General features: G+C 39.4%; 1 protein-coding gene across 2 annotated transcripts in view; it reads right to left on the bottom strand.

Moving 5' to 3' along the window:
• LOC124795250 (condensin-2 complex subunit G2-like) overlaps window positions 1–16,792 on the bottom strand; it is a 296,139-nt gene that overhangs the window by 137,114 nt on the left and 142,233 nt on the right. For both annotated transcript variants that reach the window (XM_047259188.1, XM_047259187.1), the window contains exon 10: window positions 15,878–16,060. In XM_047259188.1, coding sequence (XP_047115144.1) covers window positions 15,878–16,060 — 183 coding nt within the window. The remainder of the gene's footprint in view (window positions 1–15,877; window positions 16,061–16,792) is intronic.

Raw genomic sequence — 16,792 nt, 5'->3', positions numbered from 1 at the left:
CTTATCCTGTTTCAGAATTCACGCCCGTCTGCGTTAGATAGCGTGCATTTAGGCCGCCTCTATCTACAAGGTGTTGGCACATTTACCAACACATCAGGTATCTACCAGCAGTCCACCCATTCTGTTGGGAGGAAGAGGAGAGAATTTCGACAGTTCTACTTTGGTCCCACAATCAGCTAAGGAAATAAAAATCCATCTAGAAAGAGCCCCACATGCCTTGGTAAGTCTTATACAACTGAGCGGCAACAGGTTTCCCATAGGCTGCCCATTGGTCAAGCCAAGATCGCCATTCCCTGTGACACACAAAATTCCATTGCCACACCGCTTGATGATCACTGAAGCATGCCTAAAGCTTATGATGACTGAGAATTGGTGGTGCTTACCAGTCCCCAGCTCAGGAACTGCACCATCACAAAGCCCATACACACAGCGTTCCTATATCATATCTGCATAGTATTTGATATTGTAACAACAATATGAAATAGATAGATTTCTACTCAACACATGGACAATGCATTAAGTGGCACACAGACAATGTTACATTTTATCAGCTACTGAACTAAGTCCTTCACCAGATGTAGAGAACACACACACACACACACACACACACACACACACACACACACACACACACAGAGAGAGAGAGAGAGAGAGAGAGGTGCAGTCAGCCACTATCATCCAAGGCACTAATGTCCGACAATGACTGCATCTACAGTGAGCAGTGATCTCGGCTGGTGTAAGTAGTGGTAGTACAGAAGCGAAGTGAGATGGGGAGAGGGGAATTCTGGAGGTAAGCAAGTCACAGGTGGGGAAAGATATGTGAATGATGCATGCAAAAGTATGCAGGGACACAGCAGAGACAATATACTGGACTGGTAGGTGCATCCAGGGAGAGGGGAGGGTAATTTACTAAATAGAACATTTACAGCATCAAGAAGGTAAACACATTCATACACCAGAATTAAATATCCCACAGCAGTAGCTGTAAGGCAGCATATAAAATCATGCCTGACAGGTTACACACACTGGATATTTATACAGTGTATATTTCTGCTCAAAGTATCTCTGAAAATGGCCCTCCCCTCCCATCATCATGGAGCATCCAAACTACATCTGCCATCACCTGGCCATCAGAGAATACAAGAATTAGGCTCAATTTTATGAGGGGCTATGATGGCAGGTAGTATTGAGCAGATGTTGCCAATGAGTCACAGTGTCAAGTTCAAAGCAACCAAAGGGACAGTGGCACAGGGCATTCAATGAAAAGCTCTCAACCAGATTGCACCTCTTTGCTGAAAAACATGAATTGTATGTGTGATATGGATGACCTCATTCTACTTTAATGTTTTACACAAATACAGAAAATGATGTGAACAAGCTGAAGATACAAACATCTTACATTTTAGCCACTCTTATTATAAGTAAGCTGTTAGCTTGAAACTTTGGTGTTATGGGAGCAAAATCACAACATTATGTCATTGACTGCTGAAAGTAAGTAGCTTTACTACTTTTTATTTAATGTCAATAAACTGCAGAATTTTTTGCTGCAAAGACAGGTTAGCAGAGTTGGAAGTTGAACTACACAACAGAATGGCTATCAGAACTAAATCTGAGAAAATATTTTATAACAATAGGGTTGAAATTTGGGTGATAGACCATGTTGAATTACACACAACTATTCAAGAGAGACATCCACAGGGCATACAATGTACATTAGGTAAGATAAATGATTGAAGACAATAAGAATATGAAGAAAATAAAGCAGAAATTAATGTTGAACATATTCCATATTTAATTCACACTAGATGCCACAGTAGCTATCAGTGAAGAGTACAACCATCCAACATTTCTTTAATTGTACATACAGTTAATGAGAACAATCACAAACATAAATAGTTAATTATTAATCCATGACATTACAGAAGTAACACAAGATGAGATGTATAATGCCATTGTAATTACGAGGAAAGTGTAGACACTCGAAGATGATAGTGTTGAAACACAAATGCTTAGGACTGCAGCAAAAGCAAAACAAAATAAGCCTGCAAAATTAGCTACCAAATGTTTTGTGGTGTTAAATATCACTTCAGATGATCGATGTATAACGCTACATTTGCCTATCTGACAAATGATATTCATAAACAGTAAAACAATATGACAGACTATTTTATAGGAGAGTGTATGTATTGTGCTCTTTTATTGTTTATTTTTCACATGGTGAGTTATATTGAGGGATACCACATCTTCAAGGTGGGGTGGGTACCACAGTAAATCCGTGAGAGAAAGTACCTGCAGGGGTGTTTGTGCACATTAACTCATCAGTACTAAAGCAAAAGCCCCAATTGAACAATACTGAGATTGACTGGAAAAACAAACAAAAACTGTAAATATATTCATTCTTATTCCAGGCTGTCAAGCTCTTTTTAATAATCTGTCGTTCCCCCATCCCATGCAACATGGAAACCATTAGTCCACGAGAAAAAAGAATAGGGCCTTTTCATAGGAAATTTAATGTAGTAATTTTGTATGGGAAACATTTTCAGTAGAAGCTACAATTTTTTTAGTTATTCCAGAAAAACACAAAAAGCGATGTCTAAATGACCTCTCAGCCTCACACTCACAAATTACCAGAGAGAATTTTTAGCACATTGCTCGTTGCACTTCTGTCTACCACTGTACAAAAATTTGTGACTATTCAAATTTTTTCCCCTAATATACCATCATTGACTTGACTAATTTTATAGAACATTACAGACAATTCCTGAAATCTCTCACAGTATGATCACATGCTTCACAGGAGACAAAAAACTGTACGTCTAGCGACCTCCTCCCCATAATGCAAAAGATATTCACCAAATGGGTACATGTGCTAAGATCCAGTCGACAACACTGTGCAGCTGAATTTTATCCAGATATCAGATTCCTCGTACTGATCTGAACCTCAAACCTCCCCCTTTGTTTTCCCTCACTCCCACAAATTTAACATTCCACAAGATTATTTCTCAATAACTTCCACTGGTATTAATATGAAAGTCATATTTATTTATTGTAAGAGCAAGCACAATTAATATCGAAATTGCCAGTTCAAGGAGTTTCACATGGTTCCTTGAATAGGGCTTCTCGAATTACTTTTATACATCAATTGTATTGTGACATCAACAGATAGCCTCAAATTTCTTGCCCCATCCCACTCTCTGGTACTAACTATCAGATTAGCTAGTAGCTGTGTTGATGGAAATTGCATACTGTTACCACTATCCCGGTAGCTGAGTGGTCAGCGTGACAGACTGTCAATCCTAAGGGCCCGGGTTCGATTCCCGGCTGGGTCGGAAATTTTCTCCGCTCAGGGACTGGGTGTTGTGTTGTCCTAATCATCATCATTTCATCCCCATCGACGTGCAGGTCACCGAAGTGGCGTCAAATCGAAAGACCTGCACTAGGCGACCGGTCTACCCGATGGGAAGTCCTAGCCACACGACATTTCCATTTACCACTATTTGTGGTTTTAACAACCACACCTCAACAGGAGTAAGGGAGGGCCTGGCTACTCTGCCAGGTGCCACTCTACAGAGCCATCAACAATCATGGCTGTCGACATAATGGATACAAGGTTTTAAAAGAAAATTGCCAAGAAGAGCATAATAGTTAGATTTGGCTCTCATGTCGTCACCAACTCTCCATATCATGTATCTAGACAATACTGTACAATCTGCGGCACCAATTCTTCAACTGGAGTTGTGTACAGTTCACTTTTCAGATAAGATCAGAAAAAGATCAAGGTCAGGTAATTTTGCGGCCAAGCTACAGGCTGTACTCAATTTGTGTGTCTTTGACCATACTGGTGTTTTAGGCGTCGTGTTAACACCCCCAGCAAAATGTACCAGTGCTCTTTCATGCATCTACCACATTCCCCAAACATAGATCAGGGTTGAAATCTGAGCCCAACTGGGATGGAGACTTGAGTTCATATTTCAAATATAGCTGTACTAACTAACTCAATACTTCATACTTAAGTCAGTACAACCACACATATTTGCAATAATCTCACAAACAGCTAATTTGGAGACCCGTGTTTGGTGAAACGCTTTTACTTTTTTTATTATTGTATTTACTCACGTCAGTGTTCGCTGTTTATTATGAAACATTCTGCGTAACTTTATCTGCAACTCCAGTCAACTCGTACAAACTCAATATGACACACTAGTGAATGTTTCTAGCCGCATTCGAATCTAAGCCGCACCTGAAAAATGAGACTCAAAATCAAGGAAAAAAATTTTCCCAAATCTAAGCCGCACCTGAAATTTGAGACTCTAAATTCAAGGGGAGAGAAAAATTTTAGGCCGCATCTCCAAATCGAAACAAAGTTGGTCCACTGTAATATGACACACAATTTAGGTCGAATGAATGGCGATACAGCTACAGTAGTTTGGTTCGAGTCGTAACCTTAGCAGTTAAGCTTTACCAGGTAGCCATTGTTGTGCGTCAGGCGCTCCGTCCGTATTTGTACGAGTACCCTTCCTTTTTCACTTGCTTCGTCTGGTTTGCATTGATTGCTTACTTTTCTTTGATCTGATAAGCGCCGTTTTCTTTGTTATAGGTGTTTACGTCACTCTAAGCTGAAAATGCATTACTGTACTGTGTCATGCATTATTTGTCGCATTCTGGTAGTGCGTGTTTACGGCCTGTCGCGGCTCGTGGCATGGCTTGCTTTTGTGCGTACTACCGCCGCTTACAATTAAAAAAAAAAGAGAGAGGAATCGTCTCATTAGCGAAACAATGGCAAGAGACTGCAATTTGTTGTTACTTACACTGCTGCTTTCTTTGATAATGATCAACAAGAACCAAATAATACACTGCGTATGATAGAAGATGTTCTGAACGAGAGTTTAGCGAAAATTTTTCTCCGTTTGAAAATCTTTGCAGACACCTCTTTAGTACATTACATTCTGCACAGAAATTAGTCATCTTAGATTTAAAAATCTAGTCAATTGCTGTGCTTCATTTCTGACTGTATCACTATTAGGCATAAGAATAATACGAATATAAACATGACATGATATGTATATTCTTCCGCATTTGCTGTTGTCTCACTCTAGTTTCGTAGTTTATTAGGCAGACAGGATTTAAATGAGAGAGCAGCAAACATATAACAATACATGGCAAAATGTTTATATTCTTATTATTCTTATGGTGAAGAGAATACTGCATGTGATTCACAATTCATATAAGTTCCTATTAGCAACCATCTCTTCTCACAGGCAGGAAAAAATTCAGAACGTAGAGTTGGCCATATTGACAAACATCCCAAACAGTCTTGCCAGTCGGATTTTCGTAGTACATTGAAATGCTGCTACATTCAAAGATGAACAATATGGAATTTGTACTTACTTCGTTGGATAATGTATGAAAATGCAGTGGTCGAGACTCGGGGCAGAGAAAAAAAGCTCGTCTTCCACCTTTTTTTTTTAATTTATTTACTGACGCAGAGGATTTAGTGGCAGTATTTATCTTTGTGCCTACAAAGCATGCCTGTGTAGCACTACATATATTCGACAGCATAAGTTAGTTGTGGCGGCACCCACCAACATTTTTCAGAACTTCCGCTTGCTTTGCACTCGATTCTAAGCCACAGGCGGTTTTTTGGATTACAAAAACTGGAAAAAAAAGTGCGGCTTAGATTCGAGCAAATACGGTACCTTAACCAGTGTACTGAAGGCCTCACAAAGGTCTTCACTAATAGGTAATATCCTCCTAACACAGTCCAGAAACTGATTTCCCATGCTATATCCTCCTACACCCCTAATCCTCCCACCATTCCCCAAGAATCAGCTAAAAAGGAATGCACCCTTGTCACCCACTATCATCATACACTGGAACAACTGAACCCTATCCTATGCCAGTGCTTTTATTATTTCTCATCCTGCATAGAAATCAGGGATACCGTACCCAAGATCCTTCCCATCCCTCCTAAAGTGGTGTTCATTGGCCACCCAAGAACCCTAACCCTTAGCCACAGGGATCATATCCCTGTGGCAGATCAAGGTGCAAAACCTGTCCAATGCACCCACCAGCACTTCCTACTCCAGTCCTGTCACAGGCATCCTACTCCATCAGAGGCTGTGTCACCTGTGGAAGCAGCCATGTCAAATACCAACTCCGCTGCAAATACTGCACAGATTTTTATGGTGGTATGACTACCTCCCAACTGTCCACTAGAATGAATGTCCACTGATAAACCAGGGTGTATACATGGACAAGGGAAAAAAAATTCCTGGATTTCTTCGTTAAAAATACACTTTCTCCCGGGTGAAAACACGCTTTTTCTGTTTTAAGTGACAGTATATTTTCCCTTATCAACCCTTTGAATGGTTATGGTTTTATACATGGGCGTAGAATTTCCCGGCACTTCAGAAAACGAAACTCAGGGGGAAAAAAAGACACGTTTTGGAAATATCTTTGATGTGCAGCAATGTGTACACTGCATATTTTCATACTACAAAAGTATACATTGGAATTCCACCAAACACCGCATGTTACTTTCCGAATCATTGAAATCGAGATTGAAATGTGCTTCTGTAAGCCAGTCAATAGTTCATGCCACTTAATCTCACCAGCCGATGACAGCGGATATTCAGAGCATAGGACATGTGATGCAGTCAGCCAACAGCAACATCACCGTTAAGTAGCACGAACACACAAACAGGAAAAGTTAATAGTTTAAATTAATATACATAGTGTTGCTACAAGAAAAGCAAAGCTTTCACATATAATATTGTCTCTAACGTTAATAAGCTGTAAGAGAAGCTAAGTTTTCGCATATAATGTTGATCTTTTTTTCACATGTTACATTTTAAGATGTATCACAAAAATGTGCCAGTAAAATTTTTAGTAATCACATAAATGGCTGATCTTCAGGGTTCAAAACTCTACTAAATCGCTCATCATCAAAGAGTTGATTTTTAAATGAGAGTCAAACGCTCTGCGATTTAATAAATTCATGGTACATTCTCGCACATAGTTCAACTTAAATAAAAGGATATTTACTTTGAAAGTAACGATTTTCAAACCATCATTCACAATATTTTCCCACGACCTGTTAGAAATAGGTTCGTTTCAGCGGTTGCAAGAGAGCGCAGATAACAGGCAACACCACACTTGCGCAGCTATCATGATGTAGGAAGCCCGTATGTACATACGTGTAAAACATTGAAAGATCATACATTATGTCATAAAAGAAACAAGACATCAGAGGATACTCCAAGAGCATCAATATTTTGTGAAGCATATTAAAATGTGCACATTTAAAATGCATACTTAAAGTGCACTTTCTTATGTCCAGATTCCCAATGAAGTAGACCTCAACCTGATATTAAGCTTTTCAGTGTGGTTTTCGGGATGTAAATTTTCTTGGAGCATCAGCACTGTATTATATCGTGTTTGGTTCTTTATTATGGCATAACGCCATATGTGCTAGAAGATGAAAACGTGCACTTGAAATGCAGCAAACAGCTGAAACTAGCCAGTACTGTGGAATTAGACATTTCGTTTCAAATACATTGACTGCCTCTGCAGAAAAAGTTAATACAAGTCAAATTTCTTTAGCAAACAGACAAAATTAACTTCATTGTTCCGCAGGGTGGTAAATGCTTGACTGCCAGAAATGTGGAAATAAAATAAAATCTGAAATTAATGACATATTTTAGCCTTCCATAATTATGTGAACGTATTTTAATTCACATGATAGCTCCCGGCCACAGATATCCGTTTTGTTTTCATTTGACGTGAGAGTAAACGAAGGGGAAACAGCAAAATCACTAAATGTAAATACGGGTCACATGGAGACTACCCACTATAACTCAGACTGCTCTGTGCATCAGCCCTGGATCTACGATATTTGCGAACCGGGTCAATACTAAAAAAAAAATAAATAAATAAATAAATAAATAATAAAAAAAAATCGAATTTTCAAGAATATGTTCATCTTGTAGCATACATCTTTCTGAAAAATCTGAAACATAAACATGTGTGTTTGAGGAAAGGTAAGACATATTATTTGGTCTTAAGTGTGCCAAAGTGCAGTGCCACGCCTCTTTATAAAGCATTCTTCTACCGCACATCACTGTATTTCGCTCTGTGGAATTGAAATGTGTATATTTTGTAATGGGAGCCATCAAACTATATTCAGGACAGTGGAAATTGAAATGTCCTATGGTGCCTCTCCTGCTCCCAGTCAGCCGGTTTGACAGCCTGCCCCTCATATATATATATATATATATATATATATACCAAATGAGGTTGTACAAGAAGAGCTCCTGAGTGGTCCAATGACTTTTGTAGGATGCACTACTACCGAGGTTGTGACTGGTAATTCCTGGTTAACAATTGCTATAGTGCGTGGGAGTGATAAGCCACTTCTCGTATATATATATATATATATATATATATATACTAGGTCTTCGTGGCAAACGAATCTGCTTCAGTCCGGAATCCCTGAACCATTACACCAACAACCTGAAAACAGCTTTCGCATCCCGCAACTACCCTCCCGACCTGGTACAGAAGCAAATAACCAGAGCCACTTCCTCATCCCCTCAAACCCAGAACCTCCCACAGAAGAACCACAAAAATGCCCCACTTGTGACAGGATACTTTCCGGGACTAGATCAGACTCTGAATGTGGCTCTCCAGCAGGGATACGACTTCCTCAAATCCTGCCCTAAAATGAGATCCATCCTTCATGAAATCCTCCCCACTCCACCAAGGGTGTCTTTCCGCCGTCCACCTAACCTTCGTTACCTGTTAGTTCATCCCTATGAAATCCCCAAACCACCTTCCCTACCCTCTGGTTCCTACCCTTGTAACCGCCCCCGGTGTAAAACCTGTCCCATGCACCCTCCCACCACCACCTACTCCAGTCCCGTAACCCGGAAGGTGTACACGATCAGAGGCAGAGCCACGTGTGAAAGCACCCACGTGATTTACCAACTAACCCGCCTACACTGTGAAGCTTTCTATGTGGGAATGACCAGCAACAAACTGTCCATTCGCATGAATGGACACAGGCAGACAGCGTTTGTTGGTAATGAGGATCACCCTGTGGCTAAACATGCCTTGCTGCACGGCCAGCACATCTTGGCACAGTGTTACACCGTCCGGGTTATCTGGATACTTCCCACTAACACCAACCTGTCAGAACTCCGGAGATGGGAACTTGCCCTTCAGTATATCCTCTCTTCTCGTTATCTGCCAGGCCTCAACCTCCGCTAATTTCAAGTTGCCGCCGCTCATACCTCACCTGTCTTTCAACAACATCTTTGCCTCTTTACTTCCGCCTCGACTGACATCTCTGCCCAAACTCTTTGCCTTTACAAATGTCTGCTTGTGTCTGTGTATGTGCAGGTGGATATGTGAGTGTGTGTGTGTGTGTGTGTGCGCGAGTGTATACCCGTCCTTTTTTCCCCCTAAGGTAAGTCTTTCCGCTCCCGGGATTGGAATGACTCCTTACCCTCTCCCTTAAAACCCACATCCTTTCGTCTTTCCCTCTCCTTCCCTCTTTCCTGACGAAGCAATCGTTGGTTGCGAAAGCTAGAATTTTGTGTGTATGTTTGTGTTTGTTTGTGTGTCTATCGACCTGCCAGCACTTTTGTTTGTTAAGTCTTATCTTTGTTTTTAGATATATTTTTCCCACGTGGAATGTTTCCCTCTATTATATATATAAAGTCGCAATTAATAACGGATGGAATTATTTGTAATCAGGGGAACAAGAATTCTTCAGAAAATTTGCACTCTTCATTGCCTATTATCTAATAACTTGATGTTTTGTGTGACATAAAATTAAATATAGGATACATAAAACCAATAAAGACAAGAGATAAACACGAATTTACACATTTCCTCAATCCTTAGCTCCTAGCATTTCCTTCTCTCTAATCTTGCTACAGCTTTACATGGCGTGCTTTCCTTTCTGCGAAAGAGTCTATTACCTCATCAAAGTTTGTCCAACACTTTGCTACATGAAAAATCAAAATGTCATTATCTAATACTGAAAAAGCTGTTAACACAAATTTTACCCAAGACTGGTGTGGTTTCTCGATCTGATTACATCTATTTTGTCACTGTCCGCTACATAAAACAAAATAGTCCTTTCTAATATTGCAGTAGTTTTGTAACACACACCAAATAAATGAGACTGATTTGGCAGAAATGGCCATTTTTGTAACACAGAATATAATTCACGAAGTGCCAATATCAAACGCCTATTAGGCCTACTACAAGCAAAAAGCTTTATGTTAGGAAATAGTTTCACATTTCATTCAAACGCACCAGTTTCTCAAGCATGAAATCGAAAAGTAGTATTACGAAATTTTTACATAAATTTGGAATAGTCTTATTCTTCCATAATCTGTGTGATGTCCTCGTTTCTTCTCCTTCCTCATTCTAACAAAATCTTGTCATCACCAGTTCTGTAGCTATTCCTGCACTGTCAAAATTTGTTCGCCGATTAACTTCACTAACCCTGCCAGAATCATAGGTTTAGTTATCCTGTGATTATTTTCCGGTTAAGCGTATTTACGTGTTTGTACAACATGTTTTCCGCATTACTTCCAGAATAAAACTAAAGCGGCTGCTAGCCAGGGGCTGTACAACTGGTCCTTACTAGTGTAGTGATCTGGCCAAAAATTTTCTGCCAACATTTCATTTTCTTGGATACACCACCTATTATTCCTGTCAGTCATTTATTTCCATTCTGGTAGTCTGACTCTATGGATTTCGTTAGTAATTATAACATCGTTGATCATTCGCAAACCCAATCAACCACATAATCAGACAGTGATTGGCATTCATCCATTCGGCTTTATTCTGCTCAGCTCGTACAGCCCCATCCCCTTTTGTCTGCAGAAACTTTATTTCTAGATACGACAAGGATTCTCCTGACAAAGACATCACATACACTATGCAAGCATTCAAAAATCAACTTATGATTCATTTAGAAAGCAACTTAAAAGTGTTCAAAAATGTTCAAAAACAAACAGGGAAGCGTTTCAAAATCATATGAATAATCGGTAGACAAACGTGCGCAGGATGCTAGGTGCTTTGTGAAACAAGTTTTTTTCCTCAATAATATGAATTTGGCGCCCCCTTTTCCTGGTAGCATCTAGCTGCTTGCTGTAACTGCTTGCACAGCCAACAGCCACATTCCTGTAGCCAGAAGCGAGAGAATCTACAACTCAAACGTAACTCAACTGCGCATGCGCAAGAGCCCTCTCATAACTGCTAAAACAAATCTAATGTAAACAGTTGTGTTTTCACGCTCATCGGAGGCAATTTGTTTTTATGAAGCATTGCATAGTCTTCATAAGGCCTTTGACACATTTTGCTGTTGGCAGACACTTGCATGAGCACTGTGTGTCGTTCTTGTATACGGCGCATTTCCTTTGCAATTTAAGTTATTTTCGTTTTTTTCTCTCATTTATGTTTTATTATTGAAGTATTATTCTGCAGTAGCGGGATACAGAAATATCCTTTGTTAGAGTATCAGTTCTTACCAGTCAAAATTACAAAAATTTAACTGAAAACTAAAACAATGAAAAATTTCCAGAATTCTAAAAAAAATCCCGGGTTTTTCCCGCTTTTCTCCTGGATGAAAAAATTCCCGGGTTTTCCCCAGATCTCCCGGTTGTCCCGGGTCGTATACACCCTGCAAACTGTTGTCAAGAACTAAGTTCACCAGCCGGTGGCACAACATGCAACTGAGCACAACATGGTCAATTACAAAGACTGCTTCAAAACCTGAGCCATCTGGATTATTCCCTCCACCACCAGCTTCTCTGAACTACGCAAATGGGAGTTATCTCTACAACACATCCTCTGCTCCTGTAATTGTCCTGGAATCAGTCTCATGTAAGCCACTGTATCTGCACCCTCCACCCGACAATTCACCCTTCCTTCATCCCGTCAACCACGCCCAAATCATGTCCCCAAGTCGCCATCAGTATGTGCTACTTTCCACTGGCCATTACAATCGTGCCAGCCCATACACCTTTCACCCCTCCCTCCTGCATTCCTAGCCAGAAAACTAGCCGCCTCCCTCTGAACCGCTAACCACAAGCTAGCAAGTTTTCTTCTCTTCTACCAGACTTTCTCACAATAGTGCAAAATTCAGTGTATGTGTGAATGCAAACCAAAATTTATCTCAAACAGGTAACACTGCCCCAACATAATTCATTAACAAACCTTGTCACTCAACTATAGTATGCACCTCATCACACAGAAAGAGAGAGAGAGAGAGAGAGAGAGAGAGAGAGAGAGAGAGAGAGAGAGATCAGAAGGTTTAGTGAGGTGGGACATGTGTCTGCTAATGGGCACTGCCAAAGAGGGGGAACAAACTTTACAAACTGCCAAGCCTTACAGCTGGCTGCTATTGGTGAATCCACTCCTTTGCAACAAGGAACTGAGGTTTTGGATGGAGTGTCAGTAATCTAGATGGAGATGCTACTTTGAGACTGGAACACAGCACAAACAATAATTTCCAACATAACTAAATTTAATAACTGTCTTCCCCTTGCATGTTCTTAAGTCACTTATTTTCTGAAAGAGAATGTAAAACAATAACGTCATGAAAACGGACATTCATCATTATAATGAATTAACTGAATACATTCATTACATGATACTGAACACTAAAAGAAATACAGACCTCAGTCCACTTGTTTCGATAGACATTTCTTTAGTAGGATGCCACATCCATAAAGCAAGTTCTATGGAAATTTTTTAAGGGTCAATAGAAGCAGTTATTAATTAAAAGATGGTTATACCACTTATAGATCTACATCTACATCTACATCAACATCTACATCCATATTCCACAAGCCACCTGATGGTGTGTGGCGGAGAGTACCTTGAGTACCTCTATCGGTTCTTCCTTCTATTCCAGTCTCGTATTGTTCGTGGAAAGAAGGATTGTCGGTATGCTTCTGTGTGGGCTCTAATCTCTCTGATTTTATCCTCATGGTCTCTTCGCGAGATATACGTAGAAGGGAGCAATATACTGCTTGACTCTTCGGTGAAGGTATGTTCTCAAAACTTTAACAAAAGCCCGTACCGAGCTACTGAGCGTCTCTCCTGCAGTCTTCCACTAGAGTTTATCTATCATCTCCGTAATGCTTTCGCGATTACTAAATGATCCTGTAACAAAGCGCACTGCTCTCCATTGGATCTTCTCTCTCTCTTCTATCAACCCTATCTGGTACGGATCCCACACTGCCGAGCAGTATTCAAGCAGTGGGCGAACAAGCGTACTGTAACCTACTTCCTTTGTTTTCAGATTGCATTTCCTTAGGATTCTTCCAATGAATCTCAGTCTGGCATCCGCTTTACCAACGATCAACTTTATATGATCATTCCATTTTAAATCACTCCTAGTGCGTACTCCCAGATAATTTATGGAATTAACTGCTTCCAGTTGCTGACCTGCTACGTTGTAGCTAAATGATAAGGGATCTATCTTTCTATGTATTCGCAGCACATTACACTTGTCTACATTGAAATTCAATTGCCATTCCCTGCACCATGCGTCAATTCGCTGCAGATCCTCCTGCATTTCAGTACAATTTTCCATTGTTACAACCTCTCGATACACCACAGCATCATCTGCAAAAAGCCTCAGTGAACTTCCGATGTCATCCACAAGTCATTTATGTATATTGTGAATAGCAACGGTCCTATGACACTCCCCTGCGGCACACCTGAAATCACTCTTACTTCGGAAGACTTCTCTCCATTGAGAATGACATGCTGCATTCTGTTATCTTGGAACTCTTCAATCCAATCACACAATTGGTCTGATAGTCCATATGCTCTTACTTTGTTCATTAAACGACTGTGGGGAACTGTATCGAATGCCTTGCGGAAGTCAAGAAACACGGCATCTACCTGTGAACCCGTGTCTATGGTCCTCTGAGTCTCATGGACGAATAGCGCGAGCTGGGTTTCACACGACCGTCTTTTTCGAAATACATGCTGATTCCTACAGAGTAGATTTCTAGTCTCCAGAAAAGTCATTATACTCGAACATAATATGTGTTCCAAAACTCTACAACTGATCGACATTAGAGATATAGGTCTATAGTTCTGCACATCTGTTCGATGTCCCTTCTTGAAAACGGGGATGACCTGTGCCCTTTTCCAATCCTTTGGAACGCTACGCTCTTCTAGAGACCTACGGTACACCACTGCAAGAATGGGGGCAAGTTCCTTCGCGTACTCTGTGTAAAATCGAACTGGTATCCCATCAGGTCCAGCGGCCTTTCCTCTTTTGAGCGATTTTAATTGTTTCTCTATCCCTTTGTCGTCTATTTCGATATCTAACACTTTGTCATCTGTGCGACAATCTAGAGAAGGAACTACAGTGCAGTCTTCCTCTGTGAAACAGCTTTGGAAAAAGACATTTAGTATTTCGGCCTTCAGTCTGTCATCAGTACCATTTTGGTCACAGAGTGTCCGGACATTTTGTTTTGATCCACCTACCGCTTTGACATAAGACCAAAATTTCTTAGGAGTTTCTGCCAAGTCAGTACATAGATCTGTGAACTCTGTTCTCTATAGTACTATTGTTTGTATACATCCAGTTCATCAGTAGCAATAAATATTTATTTACAGTAATCAGAATTGTAATATATACTGTGCTACTTCCATAGACATTCACTATATTAGTGGTATGATTTTATTACTGTGATTGTATGCAAAATGACAATGTTCGAAATCATAAAGTTATAATGGACTACTAACACAATGAGTATTGTCGACTACTACTGTTACTAGAATAAAATACAAACTACTTGTTTTGTAAATAAAACTGCCTCTTCCTGCTGCCACTTAATTTATTTATCCAAATGCACATTTGGCTTTCTCTTGTTCTAAGGCATCATCAGAGGGATCTATAACGACACAGTTTTGTTAGTTATAGATTATTAGACAGTTCAAGTCACATAATTTTTTTTTTTTTTTTTTTTTTTTTTTTTAAAAAAAAGTAATTACTTACGATTTGCTGATCTGCGTTTCCTCACATCTGGTCTGGAGGTCGCACTACCACTTTATTACTGACATATAAGCACAACTTTGTGTTCAGACCTTCTTCACATTGTTCATCATGTTTCTCCATCTTTTTTGTGGTGTACTATTGTTCTTTTGCCACTCGATATAACTATTTCGCTGGACACTGCTTTTCACAATGTAAATATAGCAACTCCATTACGTGTTTCCCCCTCTTTGGCATGTTTACCTACTTGTTGCCAAACAAATGAAGTATATTTTCAAGACTAACTTCTATTCATGATGTTTATACCGTAAGAGAGAGAGAGAGAGAGAGAGAGAGAGAGAGAGAGAGAGAGAGAGTTTTTTTGTGTTGGGGGAAGGTTGGTGGTTTAAATTGTATAGTGTTGTACTAGCTGTTAGCGTGTGGTTGAAAGCTTTGGTGACAGCTGAATGTGAACTGTTTAATAATCTAAAACTAACAAAACTGTACTGTTATAGATCCCACTGATGATGCCTTAAAACAAGAGAAAGGCAAAATGTGTTTAGATAAATAAATTAAGTGGCAGCAGGAAAAGGCAGTTTTATTTACAAAACAAGTATTTATATGCTTGCTACGGAGGATGGCCACACAAACAAACTTGTTAAAATACAAACTGTATGCAACAAAATACAAGATTATTACCATGTACTTACTAACTTTTTTCAAAGCAGAAACACAGGAAAAAAGGATTTAACATGAATTAACAAATGCTGACCTTGCAATGTGTATTCACATCTTATTTTCAAAAGGAGAAAACATGAGTCTCACCTTAAATTGCTTTCACAGTATAAGTAGTGGACAAACCTTTTGCATGTATTCAGCACACAGTGGATTGACAACAAGTGCTCGCATTCCCCGGTATACACTCCTCCGTACTTCTGCAGAGCTAGAGTCCCAGGCCAGTTGTGTTATCACAATAGTCAACCACTGCTGGATAACTTCTGGTGGAATTACTTGCCAAAAATCAGATGCTATCTGGCAAATGTGCTGGAAAATGAGATGTTTACAATTCATACAGGATGACAGCTGGTTACTAAAGGAAAATGATAGAATCTGTCCTTAATATAACAGAAAATTAACTCATTCACATTAATGCATTTTATTATTATCTAACTCATACTAGTTACAATGACATTTTACTTCAATCTTCATTAACTAATATGATGTTAATACATCACTAATTGCCTCTAGAACCTCTGCAATTCGGCAAAAAAAAAGCCTGGAGCTTAGAACAGGCAGATCAAATTCAAGACTATAGCAATTTTAAAAACTTGTTGACAATGTTAAGGTACCTGCAAGAGACAATGTATTAATATCACTAAATTGTTTTACACATAATTTAATAAATGGATAAAGTTTTAAGCGGAGTTAACCTCTTGCAAGTGATTTTTGATATCTCCTTCCTTCACTATACAGTATTCTTATCCACCACATCCATTGCTCCTTTATCGTGGCATACAGGGCAGCTTTAAAATGAACATCTGAATCACAAGGAATAAGGGTTTCAAGCCAGAAAAAGAGACTACTAAATAAAACATGTAACTTGAATAATTCTTTACTTGAATTACACATATATTATAAAAAATATCCCAACATACTAAGAAATGTAATAAGATACACAAAAATAATGTATAATGATAAAAACATATTTATTCAACAAAGTGAAGGGAGTGGAGAGAGTTATAAAAAAAGAAACTGGTGAAAACAGGATATCATGTC

This window comes from Schistocerca piceifrons, chromosome 4, assembly GCF_021461385.2.
Source record: "Schistocerca piceifrons isolate TAMUIC-IGC-003096 chromosome 4, iqSchPice1.1, whole genome shotgun sequence".
NCBI classification, from domain to species: domain Eukaryota; kingdom Metazoa; phylum Arthropoda; class Insecta; order Orthoptera; family Acrididae; genus Schistocerca; species Schistocerca piceifrons.
Note: the sequence above shows the minus strand (reverse complement) of the source record. Positions and strands in the feature narration are given on the sequence as shown.